This window comes from Sinocyclocheilus anshuiensis, unplaced genomic scaffold (assembly GCF_001515605.1).
Source record: "Sinocyclocheilus anshuiensis isolate Anshui unplaced genomic scaffold, SAMN03320099.WGS_v1.1 scaffold74, whole genome shotgun sequence".
NCBI classification, from domain to species: Eukaryota; Metazoa; Chordata; class Actinopteri; order Cypriniformes; family Cyprinidae; genus Sinocyclocheilus; species Sinocyclocheilus anshuiensis.
In genome coordinates, this window is record NW_015546044.1 from 1,175,145 (window position 1) to 1,202,642 (window position 27,498).

The 27,498-nt window shown below is 37.0% G+C and overlaps 1 protein-coding gene across 1 annotated transcript in view; it reads left to right on the plus strand.

Moving 5' to 3' along the window:
• The window catches only part of LOC107698991 (thrombospondin type-1 domain-containing protein 7A-like), a 132,748-nt gene that overhangs the window by 91,310 nt on the left and 13,940 nt on the right, over positions 1–27,498 (plus strand). Inside the window, exons 8-21 of the mRNA XM_016500125.1 lie at positions 550–802; positions 2,202–2,317; positions 7,848–7,980; positions 8,793–8,896; positions 9,840–10,034; positions 10,781–11,047; positions 13,297–13,475; positions 14,724–14,857; positions 14,970–15,123; positions 15,930–16,071; positions 17,808–17,923; positions 18,003–18,120; positions 21,291–21,436; positions 24,953–25,127. Of these exons, the coding sequence (XP_016355611.1) occupies positions 550–802; positions 2,202–2,317; positions 7,848–7,980; positions 8,793–8,896; positions 9,840–10,034; positions 10,781–11,047; positions 13,297–13,475; positions 14,724–14,857; positions 14,970–15,123; positions 15,930–16,071; positions 17,808–17,923; positions 18,003–18,120; positions 21,291–21,436; positions 24,953–25,127 (2,232 nt within the window). The remainder of the gene's footprint in view (positions 1–549; positions 803–2,201; positions 2,318–7,847; positions 7,981–8,792; positions 8,897–9,839; positions 10,035–10,780; positions 11,048–13,296; positions 13,476–14,723; positions 14,858–14,969; positions 15,124–15,929; positions 16,072–17,807; positions 17,924–18,002; positions 18,121–21,290; positions 21,437–24,952; positions 25,128–27,498) is intronic.

Below are 27,498 nucleotides of genomic sequence, written 5' to 3' on the forward strand. Positions count from 1 at the left end.
TGAAAAATTTAAGGGGGTCTGAATACTTTCCGTACCCACTGTATATATATATATATATATATTTTTTTTTTCTTATGTGGTGGGAACGGGCTTCCAAATCATTGAAACATTACTTTATTACGCAAATTCATTATGTTGCATTTTCTTCTGGAAAATATACTACCTGGCATAATAGTGTGTTGTTATGCCACAAAAATAATGATCTGCTATGGAAGCTGACAGTGATATGGTGAGTAGGTGTCACGTTGTAATTGTTTCTGATTTGGATTTTAGCACAACTGGAATGTTTTATTAACCAATTAGAAGCCAGGACTGAAACTATGTGTTTTGTAATATTTATTATTGATGCTAACTTCTCATGCTTTAAATTACAGATATTTACTTTACTATAATAATAATAACTATAATTACTTTTAATATAAATACGATATTTACTAAATGATGTACAAAATGGTCAAATACCAGGTCAATATACAAATGTATTTTTACAGTTTGGGTTTATGATTTACTCAGTGTTGTAACACCTTCCTGACCCTTTTTATCTTCTAGGTGGAGGTCAGTGCCCCAACAGCAGCGCCTTGCAAGAGGTGCGCAACTGCAATGATCATCCCTGCACTGTGTACCACTGGCAGACGGGGCCCTGGGGTCAGTGCATAGAGGACACCTCCATTCCTTCTGCCAACAGCTCGCTCAGCCGCACCAGAGCAGGAGTCGGCACTAATGAGGCATTCTGCTCGGTCGGAATGCAGACACGCAAAGTAATTTGTGTCCGGGTCAATGTGGGCCAGGTGCCACCTAAAAAGTACGTTTTTAAATGTGTTCCTGTAAATGGAATGCATTTCATTTATGCTGTACAAAGACTATTAGAAATAGGTTTTAGGATATAATTAGATCCTCATATTTTTCTAATTACCTCTGTTCATTGTCTTGTCTCAACAATATGTTTCCTTTCAATATCTTCATGCGGGTCAGACAGCCCAGATTTTTTTTTGCCGTTTGTTGGAGCAGATATTGAAGCAGGTTATGTATTCTGTTTATTAAACTCAATCTTGAGGTCTGGCGCTTGATTTTATTGACAGATAGAGACTTTAAGTTGATGAGTTCTCAGCCGGTAGTTTTAAGTATCTGAATCTGGTCTTTCCCCGAAGGCGTCTACTGGGAAAATAAATGATCTGTTTATTTATTCAGTGTAATAGTGGCATTATTCTGTCAGTGACTGTGGAAACAGGGTGTGTAGCTCAGGGACCCCATGCTGGCAATGGAAATGAGCCTAGCTTTTTTCCCGGGGTTATTCATGTGCTTTACCCACTGATCTACACATTCATATACACACGCAGATACACACACATGACCTGCATGCTGATCGTTATCGGATTTCATGTGAAAGAAGCAAGCATATCGGAATGATGCAGGGATAGAGAGAGGACGGAGAAAGAAGTATAGTATATGAAGAGACATATAATGAAGATGAAAATTTTATATGTGAGGGTGAAATCACATTTACATTCTGCTATTTATGTATGCATTATTGTGCAAAATATTTTTTTTCTTTATCTTTAAGCATGCGTTTATTTGATAAAAAATACAGTAAAGTATTGTGAAATATGACAATTTAAAATAATTAATTAAAATTTGAAAATATTTTAAAATGTAATTTATTCTTGCCGATGGCAAAGCTTGAATTTTCAGCAGCCATTACTCCAGTCTTCAGTGTCACATGATCCTTCAGAAATCATTAATATGCTGATTTGCTGCTCAAATAATATTGCTTATTATTATCAATATTGTGCTGCTTAATATTTTTGTAAAAACAACAATAAATGTTTTGATTAATAGAAACTTTAAAATAAAACCTTTGATATAAAAATATTTTGGAAAATTATAATTGTCTTTACTGCCATTTGATCAATTTAATGCATCCTTGATAAATAAAATTATTAATTAAAATAATTAAAAACATATACTGACCCCAAACATTTGACTGGTAGGATACATACATTTTAATTAATTAATTAATTAGTATTTTTTATTTAAACATTTTTTTTCAATATTATCAGCATAGCAAGTTAAGTGAGATGATATTAAATAATAAAAAAAATATATTTTCAGAATGTCTTAGTATTTGGTTTGTTTCCCTTTAGCTTTAAGCTTCATGAAAATCTGAGCATCTGTACATGCTGTTTTACTGTTTTTATATGCAGGTGTCCAGAGAGTCTGCGTCCAGATACTGTAAGACCATGTCTTTTGCCCTGCAAGAGAGACTGCATTGTCACTCCGTACAGTGATTGGACACCCTGCCATTCCACCTGCAAGACAGGTACTTTTTAATATACACTTATGGCTGGGACACACCAAGCCGGCTTCAAAGAACTAGCGGCGACGAAAGCCGATGGTGTTGTCGCCTCACGTCTGCAGCGTCGGACCAAAAAGCTGCGCTCGAACAGACTGCACAGACTACAGCCGACGGCAAACTAACACCTGCGTTCTGCGCATGCGTGAGAGGAATGAACTGTCCATATCAGCAGCTATCAATAGTATATATTCGTCATTCAAAAGGAGAAACCGAAACAAAGATATACGAGATAAACGCAGATATACGAATCGTGAACAAAGCAGCGCTTGCTTACCATTTTGAATATGAGTAACGTTGGTAACTTTAATAATGTTAAGCGGCTCATGTTGTTATGAAAACATTTGCGTATTAGAATGATTGGGGAAAATCACCTTAACATTTAAACAACCTCTTGTCTGCACCGCCTTCATTTACCTGCTTGTTTTCATCACTTTCGCTTTAATTCTTGGGCACTGACTCGTTTGCTAAACTGAACATCCAATCAGAGCTCTCACTCACGCCGACGGTCCCGACGGCCCCGGCCGACGCCGATTCAACATGTTGAATCGGGCAAACTGCCACCGACGTGAGCCCGATGAGAGCCGACGAGTGGAACACACCAAACAAACTAGCCCGACCGTCGCTCGCCGTCGGCCCGACGTTGGCCAACGGCCGACCGTCGGCTTGGTGTGTCCCGGCCTTTACATATACTGTAAAACTTCTGATGCATCTCTTGAACTAAAGTAAAATAGTTTTTTAAAAAACGTTTCTCAAAGGCTGAAGTTTTATTGACATAAATACATACAATTAATAAATATTGGTCACTTTCAGCATTCTATCAGAAGTGTTTAGAAATAGTTTCTTTGTTCCCACAATCGCTCTTTATCAACACTATAAAGAGGTTTTGTTGCTTGGCAACTCTGCCTATAGGAACCAGAACAAATATTATAAGAAGCTGACAATATCTGAGCCATTTGTTATATGAAGCAAATAAGCATTGCATTTCTTGTTAAAACTATTTTTCCCAGTGAATATCACACTCCAGTGTGTTTTATATAAAATATTGACTTATTCAAGTTTCAAGTTTACTTTATTTATATAGCACATTTAAAACAGCCACAAGACTGATCAAAGTGCTTCACAGTAAGAAACATCATCATAAAATTTAGTAATACAAAAACTGCAACCAGAAAATTAAAACACAGATAGGAAATACAATAGGCAAGAAAATAATCCTAATAGGCCAATGAAAACAAATGGGTTTTTAAAAGAGACTTAAAAATAGACATGCTAGGGCTGTTCTGATCTCCACTGGCAAGTCATTCCAAAGACGAGGCCCAATTACTGAGAAGGCACGGTCACCTCTACGCTTGAGTCTGGCATGCGGAATTAAAAGAAGGTTCTGGTCGCAAGATCTTAGGCTTCTCGAGGGGATATACAGCAATTCGGTAATTTTAAAAAAAGTTAAAAACAAATAATAAGATTTTAAAATGTATTCTAAATTGAACAGGCAACCAATGAAGGGCCTTCAAGAGCGGAGTGAAGTGATCCCTTTTTTTCTTTTTTAAAAGGAGTCTAGAGGCAGCGTTCTGGACCAATTAAAGACGGGCAATTTGAGTTTTGGATATGCCACAGTATAAAGAGTTACAATAATCGAGACGCGATGTCATAAAAGCATGAACTGCCATCTCCAAAGCCTTGTCAGTGAGAAAATTTTTCATTTTTGAAAGTGACTGAGAAGGCACGGTCACCTCTACGCTTGAGTCTGGCATGCGGAATTAAAAGAAGGTTCTGGTCGCAAGATCTTAGGCTTCTCGAGGGGATATACAGCAATTCGGTAATTTTAAAAAAAGTTAAAAACAAATAATAAGATTTTAAAATGTATTCTAAATTGAACAGGCAACCAATGAAGGGCCTTCAAGAGCGGAGTGAAGTGATCCCTTTTTTTCTTTTTTAAAAGGAGTCTAGAGGCAGCGTTCTGGACCAATTAAAGACGGGCAATTTGAGTTTTGGATATGCCACAGTATAAAGAGTTACAATAATCGAGACGCGATGTCATAAAAGCATGAACTGCCATCTCCAAAGCCTTGTCAGTGAGAAAATGTTTAATTTTTGAAAGTGTACGGAGCTGATGAAAATTAGACCCCAATCACAGTGGAAATTTGCTTATCGAATTTTAGCGAGTCATCGAAAAGAACACTCAGATTCCTGCGAGGACCTAAAAGCCGATAAAGGTCCTAGGTCAAGATTGAGGGCTTTCATATTTGCTGATGGACCGAAAACGATCACCTCAGTTTTCTCTTCATTTAAAGATAAACATTTTTGAGAGCACCAGGATTTAAGATCCTCTAAGCAAGATGAGAGAGCAGTCATCGCCAATGGATCATTCTTCCTAAAAGGTAAATAGATGTGCGTGTCGTCGGCATAAAAATGAAACGACACCCCGTGTTTTCTAAAAATGGAGCCCAGAGGTAGCATATACAACGAAAATAAAGTGGGGGCCAAAATTGAGCCTTGCGGAAGACCACAGGGGAGAGAAACCGTGGAAGAGAAAAATTCTCCTAGTCTCACCACATATTTCCTGTCAGATCAAAATGACTGGAACCACTTTAGAACTGTGCCAGAGAGACCCACCCAAGATTCTAGTCTATTGATTAATATAGAATGGTTAATGGTGTCAAAAGCAGCTGATAAATCTAAAAGAACGAGGACCACAGAGTCACCCGTATCAGTGGCTAAAAAGATGTCGTTTAACACTCTCAAAAGGGCAGATTCAGTGCTGTGGGCAGCCTTGAAACCAGATTGAAAGTGCTCAAACAGACTACAGCAAGAAAAGATTGAAGCTGGAAAAACACAATCTTTTCCAAAACCTTGGAGATAAATGGTAAAACAGAGATGGGGTGATAATTCTTTTAAACCGACAGGTCAAGTGAAGGCTTCTTGAGGAGAGGTGTGACAGTGGCCACTTTCAGATGAGCAGGAACCACACCAGTTGAAAGACACTTATTAAAAAAGGACACTAGGCCCGGTCCAACTGAATCAACAATATGTTTTAAAAATCTAGGGTGGATAACATCATATGAAGAAGAGGATGGTTTCAGCTTGGCAATATTGTCTTTGAGTGACTGAAGGGAAACAGGTTCAAAAACATCCCAAGATGCAGACAACGGCGGGGGGAGAGGCAACTCAATAGGGGAAGTATAAGCTACCAGTCCTAGTTTAACTACTTTATCTTTAAAAAATCTTGAGAAGCTTTCACAAAGAGCGACAGAGGCAACAGACATAGTATTGACCGGGGGATTAACAACAGAATTGATAACAGAAAACAAGACCTTGGGTCTGGACTGATTATGTAGAATCAAATTAGAAAAATAGGTCGCCTTAGCCAATTTGGCGGCTCTCTGATAAGCCAATAAACTATCTTTGAACAAATGTAATGAGATGTGTAAATTGTCCTTTTTCCACTTACGTTCGGCCTTTCTACATGTTTGCCTTAGCAGCCGAGTTTCAGCAGTATGCCACAATTCAGATTTAGGTTTGTGCTTGAGAGGCTTTAAAGGAGCGGTTCATTCAAACATTCATTACATTAAGCCAAGCACTATTTAACAGACTCAGATGTTCATCCGCATCCAAGTCTGATAACGGAGAGTCCAGGAGTAAATGAGAACAGGACTTAGCAAAGCATTGACTAAAATTTACACTGAACTGAGGAGAATAAACCCGAGACAGAGATGGCGCTTTAGTAGAGACACGAGAAAGACTAGGAAGAGACATGGAAAATAAAATAGGCTTGTGATCAGAGAGCATATAATCAGAAACTGTAACATCAGTAAGATCAACCCCATAAGAAAGAACAAGGTCCAGAGTATGACCGTGGATATGAGTGGGGCTTTTAACCCACTGTATCAGGTTAAAGGTATCAATTATATTAAGGAATTCCCTCTACAGAGGGTTTGACTGACAGCAAACATGAATGTTAAAATCGCCCACCAATAAAAAACGATCAAATTTAGTGACAATGTTACCAATAAAGTCAGTGAATTGCTGTAGAAAATCCTTAACTGAACGTCGAGGACGGTAGATTACCCCTAAGCAGACAGGACCGTTCCAGTCAAGATGGAGAAGTTGAGCTTCGAAACTAGTATAAATATCCACAGGGACGGAGCGACATTGCGCACGATGAGAGTTTTTCATAACAGTCACTAACCCACCCCCTCGTCCATTTTGGCGAGGGGAGTTAAAAAATGTGCAGTCAACCGGGACCAGTTCGCCATCCTTAATCCATGATTCAGTTATAAACATAAAATCCAAATTGTGTGAAGAGAAGAAGTCATTCAGCAGAAAAGTCTTGATTAAAACCATATTGGGTGGAGGGACAGCACCGGGGGAGAGTGACACTCTGCACAGCGGACGCAGCATACCAGGAACCGCTCCAGTTCTCCGGATATAGTGGCCGATCTGAGGAAGGCCAAGCCAAGGGATGGAGGGCGGGAACAGGGGAAGAACAGGTCGAAGCCACCGGTGAGCCTGATCCAAGAGACCCCAGACCACGGAGCCACCATAGAGCGGCTCGAGAAAATGGCTTGAAATACAGCCTGCATGCAGACTGGCTTTCAGCTTGATCGCAAGTCCTCCCCGAGACCCGCGCTTTCTCCTGCGCCTCCTCCGTGGGTTGTTAAGGGGCCAGTGGCGAATGCACTGCGGAATGTCTGTTGTAAAACGTTTGTTAAAAACACACTCCACATCCGACTTCTGAAAGCTAAAAAATGTTGATCGAATGTCCAAAAGAGTCTGGCGATCATAAACTACAATGGCGACACAGTTTGAATACAAAACAAGCAACCAGACTATCAAATAAGAGAGCAGCAGACGGCATGCCGACACTGGCGCCATCTTTCCATCAAGATCATCAATTTTATTAAAGACCGTCTGCTTGACAGTTTCTTCTTCACTGAACACTGAGCAGATTTTCACTTCCCTCGTTGATTTTCTTCTTTGTAGTACTTGTTACATTTACAGTAAATATTTTATGTATGTGATTTTTACTAACTTTTACATTTTTACAAAGAGAACCGATCTCAAAGTTTGTGCTTTGCAGAAGAACAGTGTGAAAACGCTATAAAAAGAACAAATAATCAGATGCACATATTAATAGATGCCTTCATCCTGTGGAGAACTTCAGTCAGAGTATGAATCATTAAACTGAGTTTATTATAAATACAAAGCTAAGAATTGTGGCCTTATTATCATTATTTCATTTCTCAATTGTACTTAATATTGAAGTCATTAAACCACAAAGCAGATGGTAGTTGTGATGTAATGCAATTTTAAGAGATATAAAGTGCTTTGGATTGGCTGAAAACCTTGTTAAATGCAGCACAGTCATACAGAGACTTGTGTACTGATTAGATATGTGAGTAGGAATGACGTTTTTGCATTGCAATATTTTGCAAGATTTTCTATATTTATTCATGACAGTTTCATATTTTCTGTCCATCCTCTTGTGTATATCCAGGTGGTGCTGTCAAAAAGAAGCAATCAAGGAAGCGCATTATCATTCAGCTTCCAGCTAACGGGGGCCAAGACTGTCCAGAAGTGCTCTTCCAGGAGAAGGAATGTGATGCCTCATCTGCTTGTTCAGGCTACAGGTGAACATAATACCTCTTTGAAATTATAGTACAAAAATTTCATAAAATCAGTCTACACTGAAATTATATAAATTGTAAATGTAATATAATAATAAATGTAATAAAATAATAAAATAAAAATATATTAAATGTGTGTGTGTGTGTGTGTGTGTGTGTGTATCTATATACCGTATCTATACACTATATATACAATTTTCTGTATACATAATAAATTATTATATAGAGCGAGAGAGAGGCCAGTTTTACATATGACCCTGGACCACAAAACCAGTCTTAAGTCGCTGGGGTATATTTGTAGCAATGGACAAAAATACGTTGGTAAAGATCATGTTCCGTGAAGATATTTTCTAAAAAGTTCCTACCGTAAATATATCAAAACCTTATTTTTCATTAGTAATATGCGTTGCTAAGAACTTCATTTGGACAACTTTAAAGGTGATTTTCTCAATACTTTGATTGTTTTGCACCCTCAGGTTCCAGATTTTCAAATAGTTGTATCTCTGCCAAATATTGTCCTAACATACCATATGTTGGAAAGCATATTTATTCAGCTTTCAGATGATGTATAAATCTCAATTTCAAAACAATTGACCCTTCCCAGATAGCATGCGGATTGGGCCACTTAAGGCAATGATACGGCACTGCTGGCCTTCTTATGGCCCATACAAAATGGAGGTAAGCCTGAAGTGGCCCACATGCAAAAATGGCCCAAATATATCAAATCACATGTGGGCCTCTGTAAGCAAATCCCTTATGACTGATTTTGTGGTCCAGGGTCACATATATATATATAAATTGCTTTTGCACAATAGGTGGAAAACCCACAAGTGGCACAGGTGTCAGCTTGTGCCCTGGGCCATTCGTCAGGACAGTCCTGGAGCACAAGAGACATGTGGACCAGGACTACAGGCTAGAGGTACAGAAAAACCCTCAACATCAACCTAAAATCTTTTAATGTCAATAAAATGTTGTAGGTGCGTGTAGCAATGTTTCACATTGAAGCTGGGGAGATGGGTAAGCGTGTGGTAAATGCATGAGATTGGTAGTAATTTGATCTGTGACTGAGTGTTACCATCAAAGGGTTGTGTAAGCGCTTCTGGATTTAAATGAAATGTTCTATAAGAGATTCGGGAAGCTGTCTGAAGCAGTCACAAGTGATATCCTTTGGTCTGACTCTTACCAGTAAACCCTTTCAGGGTTCAAATGCAGGCTATTAGTGTGGTGTTTTGAAAAACATATTTGAAAATTAAAGATGAGAGTCTTGTGCTATACAACTGGAGACAACTAGAGATGCATTCACCGCATGTGGAAGGTTCCACTGTTATAAAAGCGTTTTATGTGGGAACCTTTAACTTGGGTTAAAATTTTAAACAGTACTAATAGAGAAATGCAGTATCTGGCTTATAAAAATGGATGGTGTGAGCATATTTTGGCCTTTAAGTGAAAGAAAAAGTACAGTCTGCAGGTTTTTCTTTAAATCACATACAGTACTGCAGAAAGCTTCTTTACAGTAGATATCAACTTCTCAGCATTGCTTACGTTAACAACCATTTCACGTAATAGTATCCCTCACTATGCCGGCATGACTGAAAAAGCAATCCAATACAATAGCTTTTACCCTCATTCAGTGATATAAATCTGGATCCGTCTGGCTGCTTGAGTCAATAGGCATTTAACTGCCCTCTCGTGTAATCCATCACAAGATAGTTATCTTTATTCTATATGTGCAGCTTTATAGGTGAGAGTGGACTGATATTTATTTGTATTAACTTAGAGAAGTTTTTTTTTTTTTTTTAGTTTTGTTTCTTTTTCTGGCGGTACTATTGGTTTACTATTGGCCTTCGTCTTTTCTCCCTCAGCCGTATCATGTAAGAAGTTGGATGGTGGACCTGCAGACGTTGCGGCCTGTCTTAAGTTTGCGGGTCCTATGCCTCAACTCACTCAGTCCTGCCAGCTTCCATGTCAGGATGACTGCCAGCTGACTACCTGGTCCAAATTCTCATCCTGCGCTGCTGATTGTGTGGGTGTCCGAACTAGGAAAAGAACCCTTGTTGGTAAGTGCTGGATTTAGTGAGTCTAAATATTAAGGCTTCCTGATGTCAGGTCATCAAACAAGCTCTTCTCACCTACATCTTTGATGTTTTACAGCACATTTGCTTTATGATTCCTTCAGATGCATTTTAGCAGCCAGTGTCACATGCTCCTTGATCTAATATGCCAATTTGCTGCTCAAGAAACATTAATTTATTTTTTAATTTTTTTTAAGTTTGCTGACGTGTGTATTGTTTTACAGTGGTAGTGACAAAATCAAGTCTCTTGTGTGATGAGGATTGATTAATTTGAGGAAAACCCTCTGTGTTCCAAATACTTTTGCAAAATGTTTTTTGTTAGATGCATATGCCTGTACCTCAGTTGAGCCAGAAATGTGGTTTGACCTTTAGTACAATGTACCATGGGAAGCTTAGTCGGTTATTTAGAGGTTAACAAAATACAGTGCGTGTGCCAAAGACCTATTTGCCCTTTAGATGACCTGCTGCAAGTCAAGCAACTTTGCAAAAGGATTACATAAGATTAGTGCAATAGGTCTTTCAATTTGGATAAGTCTACTTACTCATGATTACCAGATCAGTATGTTTTGACCAAAGGAGGATCATTCTGTTAGCGGTGCGTTCCGTATCATATTATTACAAAATATTTATTTCCCTGAACATGAAAGCATATTTAAATGGATAACATGACCTTATGACTTTTGATCTAACATCTTAAAATAGTGTATGTTTGTGTGATTTTTATGGCATAGGTAAAAGCAAAAAGAGAGAACAATGTAAAAACACACAGATGTATCCTCTGAGTGAAACCCAGTACTGCCCCTGCAACAAGTACAATGCCCAGCCTGTGGGGAACTGGTCCGACTGCATCCTGCCCGAGGGTGGGCGAGTAGAGGGCCTTTTGGGTATGAAAGTGCAAGGTGATATCAAGGAGTGTGGCCAGGGTTACCGGTTTCAAGCCATGGTGTGCTACGACCAGGACAACCGCCTCGTGGAGACGTCACGTTGCAACAGTCACGGTGGGTGAAAAAAGCTTAGGTGTATCATTCCTGCGCCACTAGTGTCATTGTAAAAATAAGGATTAATTTATCTGCCTATCTGCCATTGGTCAGACAAACAGATTGTCCCACCCCATACTCACGTCATTGGTTGAGCCAGCGTTACTGTGTCGAGAAGAGTGTAAATTTTTACACACGTTTTTGTTTGGTTTTTTTTGACAGAAATATCATCTTGTAAATTTAGGCGATGTTTTATTGTTATATTCATTCGTTTTGTTCAGCTTCTTTTTACACAAAATAACCATCCGATAAAAATATAACTTTTATTTACATTTAATTTTTTTATACTAAAAATTTGTATTAAAAAAATAATTAAAAATAATAATACTACACGAATAATACTAATACCTCTTCAAAATAAATTTTACAAAAATAACATTTCATGTGAAGAGAAATGTGAGTGGAAAATTAAACCAAATATTTTTTATGAAAACAGATTTCATTTATATAATACAATTAGCCTCAACTGAAATAAAAGTATTTTCTGTTTTCTCCTATTATTTAAAATGCAGTCAGATTGTTGCACAGGGAAAAATTTGTTTAGAGTAGAGAGTAGTTTTGTCTTTTTTGTCTCATTTTCAAGTAAATCTAAATATTCTTCATACTATTCTTAAATTTACTATATATCTATTATGTTAATTTAAGTTATATCAAGTTTTGTTTTCTAAAAAAAAAAAATCTAAATTGAGAAATCTTGTTTTCCCTTTTTAATAAATGTATTTTCTTACCCCATTGTTCTTCTTGTTTTAAGCATTCTTCTAAGTGTTTAATCCAAATTTCTGTGATAGGGATTCTGGTTCAAAAGTGTAACTATATACAGAATTACAGATATCTTGACTTTTTTTTTGTTGTTGTTGATGGTGTGTATATTCATGTCTGTGTATAAGAACTATCTTGTGTTGTCCAATTTATTATTGATACAGGCTATGTAAGAAAAAAAAAGAGTTTTGAATGAGAAGCTGTTTAACAATATTAAGGTGTTTAACAAAATATTAACAATAATTTACTTTTTAATCATTCAACTTTATTAATTTAGTGCCACTATAAAAAAATGTCAACTGTGTTCATTTAAATTACATTTTAATTTTAAAATTACATTTTCTAAAATGTATAATTACAAATGATCTAAAATGAAGATTTTTCCCACCATTGGAGCAGTTAATGTGGAAGCCCCTGTCTTCCAGAGAATTAAAAAACTTAAATAAAAAATAACTTTTTATCTAACAATTGTGACTTTATCACTATTATGAATTTTTATTTCACAATGTGGACTTACTTTTTCAGAATTGTAAGTTTATAACACATAATTCTGACTTTATTTCTCTCAATTCTGAGTTTATATCTCACTTCAGACTTATTTTCTCAGAATTGTAAGTTCATAACACATAATTTTGACTTTATTTCTCACAATTGTGTGTTTATTTCTCATGATATAAGTTAACATCTCACAATTCCGACTTTTTCTTGGAATTCTAAGTTGACAATTTGCAGGTTTAACTTTTTAATTAGCACAGAATTCTGAGAATAAAAGTCAAAATTGTGAGATTCAGTATAACATAAGAATTGTGAGAAATAAAGCCAGAACTGTGCGACCAAAAGTTGCAATTACCATTTTTATTTCATGACAAAATTCATGCTTTGAATCACATTGACTTTTAAATCTTTTTTTTTTTTTTTGTGATGTCTGTTTGTTTTTGTTTTTTTTACCACAATAATATATTTAAATAATCTTTAAAACATTTTGAGTAAATACTACATTTTATATTGGTGATCATTTATAAATACCATCTACTCATGTACCATTTATTCCTTTGCTTTTTCATCAGCAAACTTCCATCATCATGTTTGCTCAGCTATTGCAGCTTTTTAAACATCAATCATCCAATTTAAATCAGATATTTTTGTGCTTGTAGGTTTGAAGGGGCAAAGTATTATGCTGTTTGAATAATCCTCTGAAATGTTCAGGACTTGAGCTGTCTAACATAGCTTTCCCATTCCAGAAACAAACTATAACCTTTGCAAGTTGTGATGTAAAATGAAACTTCAGCAGACCATATCAGTGCAAATGCCACAACCTTGACCTTAACACTTTCATCTGTCACAATTTATTAGGCTTACTCCAGTAACCAGCATCATGACTGTATCATGTTGGTTTTACTCACTATAATAGAAATGCTAAGTTTCATTCTTCTCTCTTTTGGCTCTTGAAGGTTACATAGAGGAAGCGTGTATCATTCCATGTCCATCTGACTGTAAGCTCAGCGAGTGGTCAAACTGGTCCCGTTGCAGTAAGTCCTGTGGCAGTGGAGTCAAAGTACGGTCCAAGTGGCTTCGGGAGAAACCTTATAACGGTGGCAGGCCCTGCCCCAAACTGGACCATGTTAATCAGGTATGGAGGGACCCGGTTATATTTTTTTAATGAATATGTGCTTGTCTTGTTTTAATGATGAATTACTGGGGTGCTGTAAATTATTGATCAAAGGACTACACGGAATAACATGTTTCTTTAATGCAGAGCAATGGGGTTTACTAATATGTTCATATACTGTAATCATGGGATATTGTTTGTGCATCATAGCTTTAGATCATTAAAGATTATGTGAATTTCCACAGCATCAAACGATCTTCTGACGTTTTGGAAGTGACTAATGAATGGCATGTAACAACTTCTCTGTTTTCCCGCATTTCTCCCTTTCATCTTCTCTCTCTCTCTTGTCATGGCGGGAATCCTGCAACAGGCTCAGGTAAAAATCTCAGGTTTTAAATTATTGATGATGGTGCACACGTGATTAACCAATTATTTTTGAATTATAATATTTTGATGATAATCAGTTTTGATCAATTATTAATTCAAGATTTTGATAAATGTATGGCTTTGAGGTCCAAGGACATAGGAATGATCTCAAAAGTAACAGGACTCATTATAAACCTGATTGGCTTGGCTCATGAATATTAAGTAGGTGATAGATTAAAAAGTAGCTTTTTAATGTTAGTTTTCTTGAGATATTTTTAATTAACATCAGTAATAACATAAATTAGTTCATTTTAGATCATTAATTCATATTAGTTAATGTATTATCTACCGTTCAAAAGTTTGAGGTTGGTCAGATTTTTTTTAATGTTTTTGAAAGAAGGTTCTTATGATTAGCAAGGCTGCAAAATACAGTAAAAAAACAGTAATATTGTCGGCGCCGATGGCCTCGTGGGCAGCACGCCGACATGTAGCGCCTTTGCGCTTTGGGCGTCCCAAGTTCCCAAGTAAAATTTCAAATAACTGTTTTCTAATTTAACAAATTTAAATATTTTAAAATGTAATTAATTCCTGTGATTGCAAAGTTGATTTTTTTAGCAGCCCTTACACCAGTCTTCAGAAATCAGTCTAATATACAGATTTGGTGCAAATGATTTTGGTGAAACCTTTTTTTTTAGGATTATTTGATGAATAAAAGCATTTACCTATTTATCTAAATTAATAAATGCTCTAAATAATTGTTATTTCACTGTTAATTCATGATAACTGAAGAACGAACAAATGTTGATTGAATAAAACCTGTAAAGTGTACCAATAAAGCTTTATAAATAGGATTATTCCCCAAAAAGTCGGCGAACAAGCTGAAACCTCTGTGGTGTTTCTCAGGTGTATGAAGTGGTACCCTGTCTGAGTGACTGCAGTCAGTATGTCTGGGTGGCTGAGCCGTGGAGTGTCTGGAAGGTCAGTAATGTTGATCTGAAGGAGAACTGCGGGGAAGGTGTACAGACGAGGAAAGTTAGGTATGACTGACTCAAACAACAACATTAGCAACAGTATTACTACTTAACACTCAAAGTGTCAAAGAACAATCAAAGTTCATGGTGGTCCTAACAGATGTTTTGTTTCATGAAGGTGCATGCAAAACACTGTTGATGGACCTTCAGACCTTGTAGAAGACTATCTCTGTGATCCAGAGGAGATGCCGCTTGGAGCCCGAGAGAGCAAGTTGCCCTGTCCTGGGGACTGCGTTTTGACTGATTGGGGCCCTTGGAGTCAATGCCTATTGGTGAGAGGAAACATTGATCAGGAGCACATCTAATGTTCAGTATAGCACACAATCCTATTTTCCCTCTACAGTGTTGTGATGAATAATCAGTTCTTCCATGTGTGGTGTGTATGATGTGATGCTGAGTGCAACACTTTTCAATGCAAACGTCCCCTGCAAAACCCAACCTTTATATGATAAGTTTAAATGCATGCAGATTAGCCAGGCTGGAACCTCTTCCTCCTATTTTTCCATCTCCTGCAGAGGAGGATTTGAGACACAGCATGTTCTTCAGAGCTGCTTAACACCAATCAAACATTTTTGATCAGCCATGCACAGGCAGATGGTAAATGCAAGGCAAAATAAGAAAACTGAGGATGGTGTTGTGTATGGCAGGGGTTAGCCGCTCGGAGTGGGTTGCGAGTTCACACAACAAATAGTTTGCAGTGGCATAAGTGTGTGTATAGGTATTACTGAGGAATCTCTCAGGGGGAGGGTTACTCACGTCTGTCTCAGTGTGATTCCCAGGCACACTGCCACCAAACTGCAAGGGTAGCTAATTGCCATGGATACTGAGAGTATCCCTGTGGTGAAAATGTGGGAAGGCTTAAAACATCTTACACATGACATCAGAGAGGAATTTATTTCCCTCAGAAAGAGCTGCCAATGTCTGAAATAACAAGGGAAATGTGAAAACGAAATTAATCTGCTGCACATATGTTGAATATTTCAAGTCCTCTCTTTTGTCCATTTGATTGTTCTTTTGTTGTTCATTGAAAGCTTTGTTTTGTTTTGTTTTGTTCTGTTTTTTTGTTTTTTTTTTGAAGCCATGCAATGTCAATAGTACAAGACAGAGGACCGCCAGCCCTATACGTCAGCCTGGGGAAGGGAAACAGTGTCCTTCAACTACAGAGAAAGAAACATGCACCCTGAACACCAACTGCTTCCATTACTCCTATAATATTACAGGTAAATATTGACTGAAATTTAACTAGAACATGCTGGCTACCAGATACATGCGAAGACTAAAAAATCACTATATGATTTGACAAATGTGGCTATTCATCTGTCACCTGGCCCCTTAAAGGGATAGTTCACCCAAAAATGACAATTCTGTCATTATTTACTCACCCTCATGTCATTCTAAACCCGTAAGACCTCCGTTCATCTTCGTTACACAAATTAAGATATTTTTGATGGAATCTGAGAGCTCTCTGACCCTCCCATAGACAGCAAGGGTCCTTACACGATCAAGGTCCAGAAACGTAGCAAGGAGATCGGTAAAATAATCCATGTGACATCAGGGGTTCAACCATAATTTTACGAAGCTACGAGAATACTTTTTGAGCGCAAAAGAAAAAAAAATATCGACTTTATTCAACAATTCGTCTCCTCCAGCACGCGGATATGCTGTTTATGTCGTTTACCCTTTGATTTGAACGAAAACAGCGTATCCGCGTGGCACAGCTGACACAAGACAGCATACGCAATTTACGTTCAGTGGATACTCTCCAAAATGGCGCTAGGGTGATGCGCAGGAGACAAATTGTTGAATAAAGTAGTTGTTTTTTTTTTCTTTTGCGCTCAAAAAGTATTCTCATAGCTTCGTAAAATTATGGTTGAAGCCCTGATGTCACATAGATTATTTTTCCAATGTCCTTGCTACGTTTCTGGACCTTGATCGTGTAAGGACCCTTGCTGTCTATGGGAGGGTCAGAGAGCTGTCAGAATGCATCAAAAATATCTTAATTTGTGTTCCGAAGATGAACAGAGGTCTTACGGGTTTGGAACAACATGAGGGTGAGTAATTGATGACAAAATTTTCATTTTTGGGTGAACTATCCCTTTAACCTTCATATTCCATTCATGTTCATTTTAATAGCTTAAGTTTCAGCTCTTGACTTTTCCTAATACTGATTATCAACAAATTTCAACTTCATAACAGTATTATTTTCGATCAAACAATAGCTTTTGCATGGTGGTAGAATCCTAGGGAATGCATAAAATAATGAAATGTACAATACAGTTGAGTTGCTTTGGATAAAATTATTTACCAAATGCATAAATGTAATATATCATTAATTTATTAGAATAAAATATAAATAAAATATTCAAATACAAATAAAACATTTGATATATTTTCCCCTTTAAGAATAATTGTGTTATTTCTATTTCACATTACATTTGATTTGGAACAAATGCATTGTGAAATAGGCATTATTTTAGTATTCTGTTTTTAGTAATATACTATAATAGTATTTATTAGCTTTTATTTTTATGTTTTCCATTTTAATTTTCATTTTAGTAATGAAAATAATAATAATTATAGTAGTAGTAGTATCAGTAATTTTGCTGTGTGCTTTATCATTTTTATTATGATTATTTAAAATTTTTCAAAAATCAATATTTCTCTTTAGCTTTATTTCAGTTTTAGTTTTAGTAATTTTAGTACTTCAGCTTAAATTTAGTTGCCAAGGCAACAATTTTAATTTAAGCTTTTTTAGTTTATTTAATTAATCTAATTTTATTAATTAAAATGTATTTAGATTTTTAATAGTTTTAGTTTTAGTTGACAATAACAATGCAGAGGTGCCAGGTATGAGACATTAAACAGTGCGTTGAATTTTCAAATGATTAATTTGAAATAATTAGTCAGAGGAATATTAGAATATTTTTTAGAATAATATTTTATATTTCCCATCCAGACTGGAGCACATGTCAGCTGAGGGAACGAGCCGTATGTGGGGTTGGATTCAAGACACGCATGCTGGACTGTGTCCGCAGTGATGGCAAGTCTGTGGACCTGAAGTTTTGCGAGGAGGTACTTTTCTGTTCACAAGACATCGTTTACAAGCGATGCTTCTGTTGTAAATCCACTAAATTCATTTTGTTTCTTTTAGCTTGGTCTTGAGAAGAAATGGCAGATGAATGCTTCCTGTGTGGTCGAGTGCCCTGTCAACTGCCAGCTGTCTGATTGGTCATCCTGGTCTGAATGCTCTCACACCTGTGGTCTTGCAGGTAAGCCAACACTTCATATTGAAGACCTTGATTTGAAGTTGGATTTATGCCAGAAAACGGTAAAATTTCACAGTTTTTGTGACATTATTAAATTGCATGGTTTGGTTAATTCACACTCTCAGCAGTCTGTCAGTCTGTTTCAGACAAAATCAAAAGCCTCAGGAGGGTGTTTGGGTCTTGCAGTCCAGAATGTTAGTCTTTGATGTTAGCTAACATGACCGGTTCCTCAAATGACAGGTTTTAGGGAATTGTACTGAGCTCTCTGCTATCTTAGAATTACCAAAACGTTGGCTAAAACCACAAAAAAATTATGGTGTGAAAACAGTTGTGTTATCGCCCAGAAGCAGCATTTGATAGGAGGATAATGATGTCCTTGAGTGTAATTCCATCTGCTCTGACGATTGATTAGGGGTCCATTATGTTTGTGTGCTTGGGGCCTAAGAGACCACTCCACTGCACAAGGTCTTTGAGAGCCAATGGCCAGCAACTGCTAGAGCAAACCCTGCAGCTATATGAAACCTGTGCTGGTTTATTTCATTGTGGCATCTTTAATCTGTCCCCAAGCGGCAGGATTCCCACAAAGATGATCTGTAGTCCTTCACAGAAAGTCCTCATGCTTGTACAGATGCAAATAACTGTTAATGCAAATAACTGTTTTCATACTGAAATTTACATTTTTAGGATTAACTGGCAATAATTTGTTCAAAAAACAAGTTCTTAGTAATGTGCTTTTTGTGTTCATAGTGATTTTTTATCATTTTTAAAAGCCATTTTAAACTATTTTAACTGACTCTGAAAATTGTGTTAGCAACATAAAAAGTAATAACATTTTACGTAAACATGAGTGTACACATCACAATGATTATTTTTATGAAAGATTTTATATTTTGTATTTTTCAAAGTAAAAAGTATTTTAGTACAGATATCGTGAATTATTAATTCAGGAATATCATTTTGTTTTTTGGGGGGGATTGTATCATATAACAACCTGGACTGGCCTTGTTTTGTCATGAAAGGTCAAATGATCTAATATTTTTAAGAGACTTTAAGAGACTGACTTTGACACACAGTCATGAGGGTCTTCGGGGGTCTAATCTATGATATCATATCCTGTATTATGTGTGTGCCCCCTCTATTTATCTACACATTACTTTCATCTCATTTTATTTATTGGTCCATGTGATTCTTCACACCATATGACTTGAATTTTTTTTTTTTTTCTCCGTGATATCAGGACTTATGTATTTATTGAATGTTGTATTTGTGCTCCAGAATGTATTCAAATTAAAATTTGAATATTCAATTTTAATTCAGAAATCAGTATACAAGAGGCACATTCTTCTTTATATAGTCTTTATATATACAAATTGCTAATAAATAAATTAATAGTGTTGGATATTATTAGTGCTGGTCATTGACACAATTGACACAACCCATGAACATCATGAATTCAGGCATGAGTTTATTTATTTATTTTTGTCAGCAAAGAAACATTAAATTGTCCTGTGACATACAGTATGTAGTGCAAAGCAAATTAAGACCCAGTTGTGAGCTGAGCCATGAGCTAAACGTCCAGGATTGGCTATGGTGGTACACTGGTTATGCTGTTCACCCTAAACCTGGCGACTTGGCCACCAGTAGAGACAGGAAGAGATGAAAAGGAAGAGTGAGAGAGAGAACTGAGAGAATGAGCAATCCCTACAGCTAAAAACTCTCACAAAGGCACACAAGCAATTGTGTATGTACAGTTTTCCCAATTGAACCCAGCATATAAAAAGAGGATGCAAGGCGCTGGGAGTTGATTTGGTTTGTGGCTGCTGGAAAGCATGGGATGGTCCATCACGGCAGACTGCAGCGAAGATGAATTGCATCTAGTACAGCTAGCTTCAGGGCAACCTGTCAGCCGAGGACTGAGCTATGATCATGTTTAACATTACGAAGTGCCTAGCCACACCCTTCGAGGTTGTGTACATCCAGCCTTTTTCATGATAAAACTAACTGCAAAGAAGTTGACAGAGTCTTTTCCAACCACAGCCCAGAATCACTTCTGCTAGGCCTGATGACCATTTGGCGCCACTTTTGCTGTAGTATTTCATTGCCAAAACCTGTATCGTATTCACAAACCACCTGACATCCAGTTCAACCAATGCTAAATGTGCTTAAATAGCACTGAATAGTTACTTCTTGAGCAACAAATCAGCATATTAGAATGATTCCTGAAGGATCATGTGACACTGAAGACTGGAGTAATGGCTGTCAGTTGCTATGGTGGTACACTGGTTATGCTGTTCGCCCTAAACCTGGTGCCTTGGCCACCAGTTGAGACAGGAAGAGATGAGAAAGAAAGAAATCCTTTCCATGTACAACAGAAAGAGATCCCTTTAGATCTTAGCATTAGCTAACACTACTTAAGAAATGAGTGGTCATGTGCTCTATAAAATCATGTTTTTAGAAGAAAAATACATAAATACCTATAAGTGCTTGCTCTGTTGTAATTTTAGTAACACACGTTTTGAAGTTTTATGAAGGTTTTGTTATTTAGTTTTTTGTGTTGCCATGCAAAATAATCGTTCTTGTGAGAGAAGAGTTTTATTGCAAGCATCCCCTGTGTGCCACTCTTAAACAGAAGGATGCATTCTCCCTGAAAGAGTCTACACTCCATTTCTCTCTATCCCTCTCCTCAGCCCTGCAGAATCGATTTAAGAAAATCAAGAGGGGGAGAGATGAATATTCAGAGTGGTTTCAGGGCCTGGAATTAGGCTTGAAAAATGCCTGGCAGATTAAGTTATTCACAGATGGGTGGAACATTACTACACAGAAAGAAAGACTTTCAGGTCACATACCGTTTTTGGCTTTCCATTGGAGGGGGATTGAGTTACCTGAAATTAGTGCGTGTGTGTGTAACATGAGATGATTCACTTACTGTAAAAGCCTTTATTTCATTGGAGGAGTCACTTTGCTTGATGCATCATCTTTAGCAAGCATGAGAAAAACTAGGGAGTTGTGCTTCCAGTATGTGAGTGAATTTAAAATAGCATTTGTCATGTCTTATAGAAAATGTTATTTTGTGACCACAGCATACCTCAAATACTAAGGGTTTTAAAATTTTAACAACATTACAATGCAGCATCATGAAACATATCTGTTTTTCTTTCTATGTTTTTTTGTAGGGAAGCTCTGGAGAAGGAGAACTGTGATCCAGGCCTCTCAGGGAGATGGACGGCCATGTTCCTCACAGCTGGAGCAGTGGAAGCCCTGTCCTGTTAAACCCTGCTACAGCTGGAGGTACAGCGCCTGGTCTCCATGCAAATCTGAGGTGAGTTTGCTGATCAATCACTCAGATTTCTTTATTCATTTTGGACAATAAGCTGAATTATATATTTTAAGCTGTACTTCATGGATGCTGGGTTTTTTTTAAGTAATATCTGTGTAAATATGAAGTGTATGAAGAATTTGTGGGTATAATATGTCACAGTTTAGTTTATTTTGCTATCCTCACTTGCATAAATTAACTATAATGTAGTGTCCTGCACCTTCTAGTAAAACAATATGAAAAATTATATCTGGTGTCTGAATAATTTTTGGTTTGACAGTATATGTACAAGTAAATATATTAATTGTAACAGCTACCCATCTCACTCGTACAATACATTGTCCTACAATATCTGTGCAATGTATGAATATGTGTGTACATATATAGTCCTATTTTCCCAACATACTGAATTTATTAGTATTTGTCAGTAAATAAATGAAATAAATGCAAAATGAACTCGCATTATTTATTTGAAAAAGCATCTTAGTAAAGGTGCTGGCACATTTACCGCTGCTTGACGAGGGTGAAATCCAGTCATTTCAATAGGAATCTGTGCGATCGGGAGTTTTGAGTTCTGAGCTTCATGTATCAACAATGAACAATGGACTTGTTGTGAAATGTTGCTGAAATTTGACTAATGTGACCGCACCTTAATGAAGGATCATGTGACACTGAAGACTGGAGTAATGGCTGTCAGTTGCTATGGTGGTACACTGGTTATGCTGTTCGCCCTAAACCTGGTGCCTTGGCCACCAGTTGAGACAGGAAGAGATGAGAAAGAAAGAAATCCTTTCCATGTACAACAGAAAGAGATCCCTTTAGATCTTAGCATTAGCTAACACTACTTAAGAAATGAGTGGTCATGTGCTCTATAAAATCATGTTTTTAGAAGAAAAATACATAAATACCTATAAGTGCTTGCTCTGTTGTAATTTTAGTAACACACGTTTTGAAGTTTTATGAAGGTTTTGTTATTTAGTTTTTTGTGTTGCCATGCAAAATAATCGTTCTTGTGAGAGAAGAGTTTTATTGCAAGCATCCCCTGTGTGCCACTCTTAAACAGAAGGATGCATTCTCCCTGAAAGAGTCTACACTCCATTTCTCTCTATCCCTCTCCTCAGCCCTGCAGAATCGATTTAAGAAAATCAAGAGGGGGAGAGATGAATATTCAGAGTGGTTTCAGGTCCTGGAATTAGGCTTGAAAAATGCCTGGCAGATTAAGTTATTCACAGACGGGTGGAACATTACTACACAGAAAGAAAGACTGTCAGGTCACATATCGTTTTTGGCTTCCATTGGAGAGGGATTGAGTTACCTGAGATTAGTGTGTGTGTGTAACATGAGATAATTCACTTACTGTAAAAGCCTTTATTTAATTCAAGGAGTCACTTTGCTTGTTGTTAAAGCATAAGATGAGCATCATCTTTAGCAAGCATCCGAAACACTAGGGAGTTGTGCTTCCAGTATGTGAGTGAATTTTAAAATAACATTTGCCGTGTCTTATAGAAAATGTTGTGTTGCAACAACAAACCTACCTCAAATACTAAGGCTTTTAAAACTTTAGCAATGCTACAATGCAGCATCGTGAAAAATATCTGTTTTTCTTTAAATGTTTATTGTAGGGAAGCTCTGGATAAGGAGAACTGTGATCCAGGCCTCTCAGGGTGATGGACGGCCATGTTCCTCACAGCTGGAACAGTGGAAGCCCTGTCCTGTTAAACCCTGCTACAGCTGGAGATACAGTGCCTGGTCTCCATGCAGATCTGAGGTGAGTTTCCTGATGAGTCGCTGAGCTTTCTTTATTCATTTTGGACAATAAGCTGAATTAAATATTTTAAAATGTACTTCATGGATGTTGTTTTTTTTTAACATATCAGGCACAGAAGTGTTAAGGGAAAAAGTTGTATAGGCAAAAAAATGTATAGATACACTAGCGTTCAAAAGTTTGGGGCAAGTAAGATTTTTTTTTCTCTTTAAATTAAATTAATTATTTTATTGAGCGAGAATTGTTCAAGGCATTTATAATGATGTTAAAAAAACGATTTCTCAAATAAATGCTGTTCTATTGAACTTTCTATTCATCAAAGAATCCTGAAAGATGATCCTAAAAGCACAACTGTTTTCAACACTGATAATAAGACATGTTTCTTGAGCAAATCAGCATACAGTATTAGAATGATTTCTGGAGGATCATGTGACACTGAAGCCTGGCGTAATGATGCTGAAAACTCATCTGTGCCATCACAGGAATAGCTGGTTGTGGTGTGCATGATACACACATCTTGCTCATACAGTACATTGTCGTACAATATTTGTGCATATGTATGTATGTACAGTATTTTTATGTATGCATATATAGTCCTATTTTCCCAACATACTGAATTTATTAGTATATGTCAGTAAATAAATGAAATAAATGCTAAATGAACCACTTTATTTATTTAATAAAGGATCTTAGTAAAGGTGCGGGCATATTTACTGTTGCTTGACGAGGGTGAAATCCAGTCATTTCAATAGGAATCCATGCGATCAGGAGTTTTGCGTGAGGGTGAAAAAGTTCCCCACACAGATTTTCAGATGCTCAAGTCGGTCATGCAAATCCGCCACACTGACCAACAAAAAGCTGCTTGTGACCTGAGCTTCACATATCTCTCTATGTTACCGACAATGAACATTAGACTTGTTGTTGCATGCAAAATTTAGCTGAAATTTCACTAATGTGACTGTAACTTAATGCGTAAAAAAGTAACCTGATTGTATAAAACCTATTTAATGCAATGAGTGTTTTATTTTGCAAGCCGATATGAACATCTTAAGAAGGTTTCATCTTACTTGAGGCGCCTTTCCCTATAGTAAACCACCATCACTTCATTTCATCTGCAGCAGTGTTTAGGTATATTTAGAATATTCCCCAATCCTCTCCTGCTTTGGCCTTTCCGCAACGTTTCTGCTGTCGTCTTCCTCCTGTCATCAGTCTGGTTTTCAGTCTTTTTTTTTTAAATCAGTCAGGACCCAAAAGGGGGTTTAATTAAAGACAACACACAAAGCACACAGCCTCTCTGTTCTCTCCTTTCTTCCCGTCTCTCTTTCTTCTTCCCCCCTCGTACCTCATGCCCCCGTCACAGTGCAGGCTGTGAGAGAATATTGACTCTGGCCTTTGTTCTCGGATGCCTGTCTCTAAGGTGTCTTCTGACAGCCCTCAGCAGTCTCTAGCAGCAATGCTTCACTTGTGCCTCATGTTTTTAGAGATTTTCAGTAGCTATGAAAAAATAATGCGGGTAGCTGACAGTGCGAAACATGAGGACAGAGAAACAATGTAGGCATTTCTTCCTGCCTTATTTTGTATCATCTTGAGAAGTTTTGCTCTTTCGAGGTTTAGAGCAGCAAAGCAGCTGCTTTTCTGTGTAGAGTTCATCCTCAATCTCCACTAGGACTACAAAAAGTGTATTTATTTATTTTTTTTTACCACAGCTGGTGTCCAGTTGTAGTCATTAATGTTAAAACTCCCTGTTTCCTTAGGGTGCACGGTGTGGAGAGGGCCTGCGCTTCAGGAACGTGTCCTGCTTTGTGTCCGATGGCTCGGGGAAGGATCCGGGCAGTATGGTGGATGAGGAACTGTGCGGAGACCTGGAGCAGACAGTGGATGAGGACAAACAGATCATCCTGCAAGCGTCCTGCACGGTGCCCTGCCCAGGTAACAACTAATGCCACAAATGTGATGACATGCTGTTGAAGGCAAGCATTGAAATTGAAGCGCCTCACTGATGTAAATCTTGGGTTCAGAAACTGACATTAATTACATGATTAAGTACATAAATATTTGTTACAATATACACTACTATTCAAAAGTTTGGGATCAGTAAATTTTGAGTTTGCTTATTTATTTAATTTAATCTTTTCATTCCGCAATGTTACTATCAAAACTATATACTATCTTACAAAATATTTCTGTTTCAAATAAATGCTGTTCTTTTTAACTTTTTATTCATCTAAGAATAACATACTGAACAGCACAATAGTTTTCAACACTGATAATAATAAGAAATGTTTCTTGAGCAGCAATATTAGAATGATTTCTGAAGGATCATGTGACACTGATGACTGGAGTAATGGCTGCTGAAAATTCAGCATTGCCATCACAGGAATAAATTATATTTTTAAATATATTAAAATAGAAAACAGCTATTTTAAATTGTAATAATATTTCTGTTTTTACTGTATTTTTAAATAATAAAGCAGCCTTGGTGAATGTAAGAGACTTCAAAAACAGTAAAAAATCTGACCAACCCCAAACTTGTCGACGGTAATATATGTTTAACACATTTACAGAATTTGATATTTCGGTTTTGTTTTGCTTTCTAAAGATTGGATAAAAAAGAAATCATGAGATTAATTGTGATTGTTTCATTCTATTAAAAGCCAAAAAAAAAATTTAATTAATTTTTAAGAGATATTTAGTAAAGTAAATATCTACATACTATTTTTATTTTATTTATTGTAATGACAATATAAAAGCCAATTATGTAGTGTAGTAAAAATATATCACGCTTTCTCTCAAGGAAAAAAAAAAAAAAACTCTCAAACAGTATAAATTGGCCATTATACTGGAAAATATATAGCTGTCTTTATATTTTATGAAGGGGTGTTCTTGCATGGGGATCATCATATTTGGTTGTCCTGGGCATCAAAAAGTTTGAAACTACCTGATCCATAGGACTGCATTAGAGAAAAGTCTCGTGTTCATAGCAGTTCACTTTTAAATCAGTCAGACCTACTTTGGCACATTTACAAGGCAGCTTTTATGAGGCACTGTGTGAAATATTCACTGGGACATCACACAGCTATAATTCAACACCCTCAAATACCTTACTGTATTACCTCATGCAAGATGGAGAATTAAACTTCATGGCTTGTTGTCCATTATTATACTGTAATTACACAGGAAATGAATGGAAACAAAAAGTTATTTTCAGACAGGCTTTTGATAGCTTTTTATTTCAGCAAGTGAGTGACAGATAGTAAGACAATATTTTGACAAGTCCTTTGTGGCAGCAGGAGAGGGTCATGATTGAGTTTTTTTAAGGGTACAGTGACAGTAACAACACACCAGCGCATGCAGTGCAGATTTGTGTCGTGGTAGGGTAAGTTACATGATGCTTTGCTCTCAGTGTAGTTGTGGTTTTTGCTTTTTTTAGAAAGTTGCACAGTGCTTCACTCGCTCTGACCTTTGACCCCATCATTCATTCTTCATTCTTGAAGCGTAGCTCCCTGGCACACATCCAGTCTCGCCCCGATTTATAAAACTCCAGCTGTGACCTACTGCTGTGCTCCCTCTGTCTTCACATTTTTTTCCTGTTCCGGTCTCTTTTTTCACACAAATGTTTCTTAAATAATGATGATGTGCCGCTTGTGCATGTGAATATTCATCCCAGTGTTGTGTAACTTCATTAGCTATTCACACAAAGACTCGAGTGTACTCTGTGTACTCAGGTGTCACATCTGCCTCTGGCTTTCCACTGAGCACGTGCTCTGATAATCACGATCATAGGATTAGGGCTTTATGGAAGGACAACTTTATGAATAATTAATACTCTGGGAAATATTCACAAATCAGGGCTACTATTACAACAGGACAGACTGACCTACTTCTGTTGAAAAACACCCTGAGATCACTCACAAAAAAACATGGAGTCTTAATATCCTTGACAAAGAAATAGAAAGTCTGCAAGCGGAATTTGTTAGTTTTGGACCCAGTAGGTTGAAAATGCAAAAACATTTAGGTTCTTTAGGGTTTTAGATTAAATCTATTAATGAATCACTAGGCCCACACAGAATATGTGCCTGGAGCTCCTCATAAATTTCTACGGACTTCTGTGAAAACTTTGTCACTTGCAAAGTTTATTTGTTTATTTAACATTTTGGTGAATTTGATTATGCCTTCAGGTACCAGTCACTCTGTAGAACTCTCAACACCATTTTAAATCAACTTTCAGCAAAACTCATTTATAGCTGTCACATATTTTAAATTTAAAATTAGAATAAAAAAAGGTTTACATTTAAATTTT